Raw genomic sequence first — 10,000 nt, forward strand, 5'->3', positions numbered from 1 at the left:
AGAAGACAGCCTGCCGTTTCCTTAGACCTGGACACACACATCTATATCTTTGGCCGTTCTGAGCCAGTCATTTCCAGAAGTTATCTCATCATGTGAGAAGCCTCCATTTTACTAATGATTTCCAATGTTGCAAAAATGTGTAGAATAAAAATTTAAAATACAACATTTCTGTCAACGAAGATTTACGTCAGCCTGCGAAACATAGTCTTTTTGATAGTAGGCTAATATAGCTAATATAGACACTTACGTCATGTGTTGCCTTCATTATAAGACTTATAAAGTCATTTTGATAGTAGGCTAATAAAGCTAATATAGACACTTACGTCATGTGTTGCCTTCATTATAAGACTTAAAAAGTCATTTTGATAGTAGGCTAATATAGCTAATATTGACACTTATGTCATGTGTTGCCTTCATTGTAAGACTTAAAAAGTCATTTTGATAGTAGGCTAATATAGCTAATATTGACACTTATGTCATGTGTTGCCTTCATTATAACACTTATAAAGTAATTTTGATAGTAGGCTAATATAGCTAATATAGACACTTACGTCATGTGTTGCCTTCATTATAAGACTTAAAAAGTCATTTTGATAGTAGGCTAATATAGCTAATATAGACACTTATGTCATGTGTTGCCTTTATTATAACACTTATAAAGTCATTTTGATAGTAGTCTAATATAGCTAATATAGACACTTACATCATGTGTTGCCTTCATTATAAGACTTATAAAGTCATTTTGATAGTAGGCTAATATAGCTAATATAGACACTTACATCATGTGTTGCCTTCATTATAAGACTTATAAAGTCATTTTGATAGTAGGCTAATATAGCTAATATAGACACTTACATCATGTGTTGCCTTCATTATAAGACTTATAAAGTCATTTTGATAGTAGGCTAATATAGCTAATATAGACACTTATGTCATGTGTTGCCTTTATTATAACACTTATAAAGTCATTTTGATAGTAGTCTAATATAGCTAATATAGACACTTACGTCATGTGTTGCCTTTATTATAAGACTTAAAAAGTCATTTTGATAGTAGGCTAATATAGCTAATATAGACACTTACGTAATGTGTTGCCTTTATTATAAGACTTGTAAAGTCATTTTGATAGTAGTCTAATATAGCTAATATAGACACCTACATCATGTGTTGCCTCCATTATAAGACTTAAAAAGTCATTTTGATGGTAGTCTAATATAGTTAATATAGACACATCATGTGTTGCCTTTATTATAAGACTTATAAAGTCATTTTGATAGTAGTCTAATATAGCTAATATAGACACTTACATCATGTGTTGCCTTCATTATAAGACTTATAAAGTCATTTTGATAGTAGGCTAATATAGCTAATATAGACACTTACATCATGTGTTGCCTTCATTATAAGACTTATAAAGTCATTTTGATAGTAGGCTAATATAGCTAATATAGACACTTATGTCATGTGTTGCCTTTATTATAACACTTATAAAGTCATTTTGATAGTAGTCTAATATAGCTAATATAGACACTTACGTAATGTGTTGCCTTTATTATAAGACTTAAAAAGTCATTTTGATAGTAGTCTAATATAGCTAATATAGACACTTACATAATGTGTTGCCTTCATTATAACACTTATAAAGTAATTTTGATAGTAGGCTAATATAGCTAATATAGACACTTACGTCATGTGTTGCCTTCATTATAAGACTTATAAAGTCATTTTGATAGTAGGCTAATATAGCTAATATAGACACTTACATAATGTGTTGCCTTCATTATAACACTTATAAAGTCATTTTGATAGTAGGCTAATATAGCTAATATAGACACTTACGTCATGTGTTGCCTTCATTATAAGACTTAAAAAGTCATTTTGATAGTAGGCTAATATAGTTAATATAGACACTTATGTCATGTGTTGCCTTTATTATAAGACTTAAAAAGTCATTTTGATAGTAGGCTAATATAGTTAATATAGACACTTATGTCATGTGTTGCCTTTATTATAAGACTTAAAAAGTCATTTTGATAGTAGTCTAATATAGCTAATATAGACACTTACATCATGTGTTGCCTTCATTATAAGACTTATAAAGTCATTTTGATAGTAGGCTAATATAGCTAATATAGACACTTACATCATGTGTTGCCTTCATTATAACACTTATAAAGTCATTTTGATAGTAGGCTAATATAGCTAATATAGACACTTACATCATGTGTTGCCTTCATTATAAGACTTAAAAAGTAATTTTGATGGTAGTCTAATATAGTTAATATAGACACTTACATCATGTGTTGCCTTCATTATAAGACTTATAAAGTCATTTTGATAGTAGTCTAATATAGCTAATATAGACACTTACGTGATGTGTTTCCTTCATTATAAGACTTATAAAGTCATTTTGATAGTAGGCTAATATAGCTAATATAGACACTTATGTCATGTGTTGCCTTTATTATAACACTTATAAAGTCATTTTGATAGTAGTCTAATATAGCTAATATAGACACTTACGTCATGTGTTGCCTTCATTATAAGACTTAAAAAGTCATTTTGATAGTAGTCTAATATAGCTAATATAGACACTTACGTCATGTGTTGCCTTCATTATAAGACTTATAAAGTCATTTTGATAGTAGGCTAATATAGCTAATATAGACACTTACGTCATGTGTTGCCTTCATTATAAGACTTATAAAGTCATTTTGATAGTAGGCTAATATAGCTAATATAGACACTTACATAATGTGTTGCCTTCATTATAAGACTTATAAAGTCATTTTGATAGTAGGCTAATATAGCTAATATAGACACTTACGTCATGTGTTGCCTTCATTATAAGACTTAAAAAGTCATTTTGATAGTAGTCTAATATAGCTAATATAGACACATCATGTGTTGCCTTCATTATAACACTTATAAAGTAATTTTGATAGTAGGCTAATATAGCTAATATAGACACTTACGTCATGTGTTGCCTTCATTATAAGACTTATAAAGTCATTTTGATAGTAGGCTAATATAGCTAATATAGACACTTACGTCATGTGTTGCCTTCATTATAAGACTTATAAAGTCATTTTGATAGTAGGCTAATATAGCTAATATAGACACTTACATAATGTGTTGCCTTCATTATAAGACTTATAAAGTCATTTTGATAGTAGGCTAATATAGCTAATATAGACACTTACGTCATGTGTTGCCTTCATTATAAGACTTATAAAGTCATTTTGATAGTAGGCTAATATAGCTAATATAGACACTTACATAATGTGTTGCCTTCATTATAAGACTTAAAAAGTCATTTTGATAGTAGTCTAATATAGCTAATATAGACACTTACGTCATGTGTTGCCTTCATTATAAGACTTAAAAAGTCATTTTGATAGTAGTCTAATATAGCTAATATAGACACATCATGTGTTGCCTTCATTATAACACTTATAAAGTAATTTTGATAGTAGGCTAATATAGCTAATATAGACACTTACGTCATGTGTTGCCTTCATTATAAGACTTATAAAGTCATTTTGATAGTAGGCTAATATAGCTAATATAGACACTTACGTCATGTGTTGCCTTCATTATAAGACTTATAAAGTCATTTTGATAGTAGGCTAATATAGCTAATATAGACACTTACATAATGTGTTGCCTTCATTATAAGACTTATAAAGTCATTTTGATAGTAGGCTAATATAGCTAATATAGACACTTACGTCATGTGTTGCCTTCATTATAAGACTTATAAAGTCATTTTGATAGTAGGCTAATATAGCTAATATAGACACTTACGTCATGTGTTGCCTTCATTATAAGACTTATAAAGTCATTTTGATAGTAGGCTAATATAGCTAATATAGACACTTACATAATGTGTTGCCTTCATTATAACACTTATATATAAGACTTAATTTTTTGCGGCTCCAGACATTTGTATTTTTATTTTATTTTGTTCCAATATGGCTCTTTCAACATTTTGGGTTGCCGACCCCTGCCCTAGAGTGTGAATGTTTGTTGTCTGAATGTGTCAAACCTGCCATGAGGTGGCGACTTGTACAGGGTGTCCGAGCGCAGTTGGGATAGGCTCCAGCAACCTTCGCGACCCCTAGAGGGACAAGCGGTAGAAAGTTGACAGATGGATGGTATCAGGTTCAAACACAAATGAAATCTATTAAACAAAACAAGAAGCAAGGAATTAACAGGAACAATGAGGAGAGCGCGTACACCTGTACTCCAGTACAGTGTCATCGCACTCTGATTAAAGGATTGTGCGCCTCCTCTTTTATTTGGGCTTTCCCTGATTACATGGCAAGATCTTTTTCTAAGGGGAGACGGGGTCATAAACAGCTGTTGCCCTCGGTCACAAAACAGCTTGCGTCAGGTCTTTGTAGATCTTCCTGTGGATTACAATAGATCAGGGGTCACCGCGGTCACCAGGTAGCCCGTAAGGACCAGATGAGTCGCCCGCTGGCCTGTTCTAAAAATAGCTGAAATAGCAGCACTTACCAGTGAGCTGCCTCTATTTTTAAAATTTTATTTATTGACTAGCAAGCTGGTCTCGCTTTGTTCAACATTTTTAATTCTAAGAGAGACAAAACTCAAATAGAATTTGAAAATCCAAGAAAATATTTTAAAGACTTGGTCTTCACTTGTTTAAATAAATTAATTTATTTACTTTGCTTCTTATAACTTTCAGAAAGACAATTGTTGAGAAAAAATACAACCTTAAAAATTATTTTAGGATTTTTAAACACATATACCTTTTTACCTTTTAAATTCCTTCCTCTTCTTTCCTGACAATTTAAATCAATGTTCAAGTAAATTTATTTTTTTTACTGTAAAGAATAATAAATAGAATTTAATTTAATTCTTCATTTTAGCTTTTGTTTATTCGACAAAGAATATTTGTGAAATATTTCTTCAAACTTATTATGATTAAAATTCTCAAAAATTATTCTGGCAAATCTAGAAAATCTTTAAAATCAAATTTAAATCTTATTTCAAAGTCTTTTGAATTTAAAAAAAAAAATTGTTCTGGAAAATCTAGAAGAAATAATGATTTGTCTTTGTTAGAAATATAGCTTGGTCCAATTTGTTATATATTCTAACAAAGTGCAGATTGGATTTTAACCTATTTAAAACATGTCATCAAAATTCTAAAATTAATCTTAACCAGGAAAAATTACTAATAATGTTTAGTAAATTCTTTTTCTAATTTTTTCAAAAAGATTCAAATTAGCTAGTTTTTCTCTTCTTTTTTTTCGGTTGAATTTTTAATATTTAAGAGTTGAAATTGAAGATAAACGATGTGTCTCAAAATTAAATTTTATTTTTTTTTATCATTTATTCTCTACAAAAAACCTTCCGTAAAAGGAAAAAAAATGTACGACGGAATGACAGACAGAAATACCCATTTTTTTATACATACCAGTACATAGATTTATTTATTAAAGGTAAATTGAGCAAATTGGCTATTTCTGGCAATTTATTTAAGTGTGTATCAAACTGGTAGCCCTTCGCATTAATCAGTACCCAAGAAGTAGCTCTTGGCTTCAAAAAAGTTGGTGACCCCTGCAATAGATCAAAGAAACCGACACCTTCATGTCGCTTCCCATCGCACACAGTGGAGTTTTACGAGTCTTTTGCTTGGTAAGATCAAAGACAGTTTTTGTCCTCTCGCCGGAACTTATGTAAACAGTTTTGTGAGAACTTACATACAATTATTTTGACGGATGTTACTATCCGACAGATAGTAACTGATTGTCGCGTTCGTTCCAGGTGAATGAGCTTCAGAACCTGACGAGCGCTGAGGTCATCGTACCGCGGGACCAAACCCCAGACGAGAACGATGAGGTGTTTGTGAAGATCAGTGGGCATTTCTTCGCCAGCCAGGTACGAAAAATGTTCACGCCACACTCAAAACAGGCTTCGCTACACATCTTGAAATACAGACTGGACTTCTGCCAGCTTGTCAAGTCAGTTCGTTCTTATTTAGTCGATTTTTTTCCCCCCAACATACACACCTCCAAGTCCGAGTTCTCGCCCGGAAAAGGGTGGAATGCCATCTCCGGGTTGGGGAGGAGACCCTGCCCCAAGTGGAGGAGTTCAAGTACCTAGGAGTCTTGTTCACGAGTGAGGGAAGAGTGGATCGTGAGATCGACAGGCGGATCGGTGCGGCGTCTTCAGTAATGCGGACGTTGTATCGATCCGTTGTGGTGAAGAAGGAGCTGAGCCGGAAGGCAAAGCTCTCCATTTACCGGTCGATCTACGTTCCCATCCTCACCTATGGTCATGAGCTTTGGGTCATGACCGAAAGGATAAGATCACGGGTACAAGCGGCCCAAATGAGTTTCCAGGTCTCTCCCTTAGAGATAGGGTGAGAAGCTCTGCCATCCGGGAGGAACTCAAAGTAAAGCCGCTGCTCCTCCACATGGAGAGGAGCCAGATGAGGTGGTTCAGGCATCTGGTCAGGATGCCACCCGAACGCCTCCCTAGGGAGGTTTTTAGGGCACGTCCAGTCGGCAGGAGGCCACCGGGAAGACCCAGGACACGTTGGGAAGACTATGTCTCCCGGCTGGCCTGGGAACGCCTCGGGATCCCCCGGGAAGAGCTAGACGAAGTGGCTGGGGAGAGGGAAGTCCGGGCTTCCCTGCTTAGGCTGCTGCCCCCCGCGACCCGACCTTGGATAAGCGGAAGATGATGGATGGATACACACTTGAATGTGAAAATGTGACTGCAATGTTAGCATTTTAGCTCATATTGCTAATCATGCTAACGTTTGTGTCCTCTACCACTCGTTTGTGATGAATTAGGTTGTCCCAATGCAACTTTCTCAATATCGCTGTTGGAGCCTTGATATATAATTATTGTGCCTTTGACTCCGCCCCCTCTCCAACATCCCCTAACTTAAATGTGTCGGCAAAGATTCTCACATTTAAAACAAAACAAAAAGTGACAATGTATCCAATTGTTCACATCGAAGCGTAAAAGGTGTTCAAGAAAACAATCTTGTTCTGATATTTTAGTGAATTGAATTATATTTATATAGCGCTTTTTCTCTAGTGACTCAAAGCGCTTTTTACATAGTGAAACCCAATATCTAAGTTACATTTAAACCAGTGTGGGTGGCACTGGGAGCAGGTGGGTAAAGTGCCTTGCCCAAGGACACAACGGCAGTGACTAGGCTGGCAGAAGCGGGGATCGAACCTGCAACCCTCAAGTTGCTGGCACAGCCGCTCTACCAACCGAGCTAAACGACGTTTGAACTACGAGGAACAAAACGTGGTCAAATCGATGTAAGATACATATTTGTCTCGAGTTGCGTCACACACACCGAATTTGAACATGATCCAAAACGTGTTCTGCGCACAAATAACGCAAAGTGTGGATTTTTCTTGTCGACTGTGCGTAAAATAATCGTAATTTCGTACGTCATAGTTAATGAATGTGATATGATATCAGCATGAATTGGGGTACACAACTGTATCATTTGGTAGCGTGGAATGGTAGAAAAGGCTGAAATAGGTGCAGTGAGGACAGGTGCGTGAGTCGTGAACACATAACAGGTGAAAAGTGATGGGTTGCCATGGTGACACAACAAACAAGAGTGTCCAATGAATCCAAAACAAAACAAAACAGACCACAAAACATGACAAAAACAATCTGTGCAAAATGTTGTGTTATGCAGACCACGAGGAAGTCTTTTAAATGTAGAAAAAAATCACTTTAATATAATGTGCCTTATAATGTGTATGAAATTATTAATTTTTTTTTTTATATAGCGCTTTTCTCTAGTGACTCAAAGTGCTTTACATAGTGAAACCCAATATCTAAGTTACTAAAAACCAGTGTGGGTGGCACTGGGAGCTGGTGAGTAAAGTGTCTTGCCCAAGGACACAACGGCAGTGACTAACAATGGCGCAAGCGGGAATCGAACCTGGAACCCCCAAGTTGCTGACAGGGCCACTCTACCAACCGAGCTATGCTACCCCACATTGGACATGAATAGTCCTGCCCTACAACAGTCCGAAAAATACCATTGGCTAAATTTTGGCCAAGACAATATTTTGGCAATATTTTTCGGACTATAAGGCGCACCTAAAATCCTTTTTTCTTTCCTAAAAACTGGACAGTGGGCCTTATAATCCGGTGGGGCTAATGTACTGAATACGTCCGGTTTTGCTTACCGACCTCGAAGCAATTTTATTTGGTACATGGTGTAATGATAAGTGTGACCAGTAGATGGCAGTCAAACTTAAGAGATATGTGTAGACTGCACTATGATGGCAATATGTCTCAAGTAAACAGCACCAACATTTTATCTAGAACATTACACACAGCGCTCAAAAATCTATCAAAATGTTATAAATAAACATTATAATCCCCCCCACCCAAATAATTTTTCTTTTCCTCAAAACTCAACAGTGCACCTTATAATCCGGTGGGGCTAATGTACTGAATACGTCTGGTTTTGCTTAACGACCTCGAAGCAATTTTATTTTCTACGTGGTGGAATGATAAGGGTGACCAGTAGATGGCAGTCATACATAAGAGATACGTGTAGACTGCACTATGATGGCAGTATATCTCAAGTAAACAGCACCAACATTTTATACAGAACATTACACACGGCGTTCAAAAATCTGTCAAAATGTTATAAACAAAAATAATATCTCCCCCCCTTTCCCCCTAAAATAATTTTTATGTTCCTCAAAACTCGACGGTGGGCCTTATAATCCGGTTGGGCTGATGTACTGAATACGTCCGGTTTTGCTTACCACCTCGAACAATTTTATTTGGTACATGGTGTAATGATAAGTGTGACCAGTAGATGGCAGTCAAACATAAGAGATATGTGTAGACTGCACTATGATGGCAATATGTCTCAAGTAAACAGCACCAACATTTTATACAGAACATTACACACGGCGCTCAAAAATCTATGAAAATTTTATAAATAAACATTATAATCCCCCCCAAAATAATTTTTATTTTCCTCAAAACTCGACGGTAGACCTTATAATCCGGTGGGGCTAATGTACTGAATACGTCCGGTTTTGCTTACCGACCTCGAAGCAATTTTATTTGGTACATGGTGTAATGATAAGTGTGACCAGTAGATGGCAGTCAAACATAAGAGATATGTGTAGACTGCACTATGATGGCAATATGTCTCAAGTAAACAGCACCAACATTTTATACAGAACATTACACACGGCACTCAAAAATCTATGAAAATTTTATAAATAAACATTATAATCCCCCCCCCCAAATAATTTTTCTTTTCCTCAAAACTCAACAGTGCGCCTTATAATCCGGTTGGGGCTATTGTACTGAAAACGTCTGGTTTTGCTTACCGACCTCGAAGAAATTTTATTTAGTACATGGTGTAATGATAAGTGTGACCAGTAGATGGCAGTCAAACATAAGAGATATGTGTAGACTGCACTATGATGGCAATATGTCTCAAGTAAACAGCACAAACATTTTATATGTTACATTGAAAATATAGAACAGGGGTCACCAACGTGGTTACCGTGGGCACCAGGTAGCCCGTAAGGACCAGATGAGTCGCCCGCTGGCCTGTTCTAAAAATAGCTCAAATAGCAGCACTTACCAGTGAGCTGCCTCTATTTTTTTAAATGTTATTTATTCACTAGCAAGCTGGTCTCGCTTTGCTTGACATTTTTAATTCTAAGAGAGACAAAACTCAAATAGAATTTGAAAATCCAAGAAAACATTTTAAAGACTTGGTCTTCACTTGTTTAAATAAATTCATTTATTTTTTTACTTTGCTTCTTTTAACTTTCAGAGAGACAATTTTAGAGAAAAAAATACAACCTTAAAAATTATTTTAGGATTTTTAAACACATACACCTTTTTACCTTTTAAATTCCTTCCTCTTCTTTCCTGACAATTTAAATCAATGTTCAAGTCATTTTTTTTCAATTGTAAAAATTAATAAATACATTTTAATTTAATTCTT

The 10,000-nt window shown here is 35.2% G+C and overlaps 1 protein-coding gene across 2 annotated transcripts in view; it reads left to right on the top strand.

Moving 5' to 3' along the window:
* The window catches only part of igf2bp2a (insulin-like growth factor 2 mRNA binding protein 2a), a 158,730-nt gene that overhangs the window by 146,931 nt on the left and 1,799 nt on the right, over positions 1-10,000 (top strand). For both annotated transcript variants that reach the window (XM_061880091.1, XM_061880090.1), the window contains exon 15: positions 5,794-5,907. In XM_061880091.1, coding sequence (XP_061736075.1) covers positions 5,794-5,907 — 114 coding nt within the window. The remainder of the gene's footprint in view (positions 1-5,793; positions 5,908-10,000) is intronic.

Source organism: Nerophis ophidion, linkage group LG19 (assembly GCF_033978795.1).
Source record: "Nerophis ophidion isolate RoL-2023_Sa linkage group LG19, RoL_Noph_v1.0, whole genome shotgun sequence".
Taxonomy (NCBI): Eukaryota; Metazoa; Chordata; class Actinopteri; order Syngnathiformes; family Syngnathidae; genus Nerophis; species Nerophis ophidion.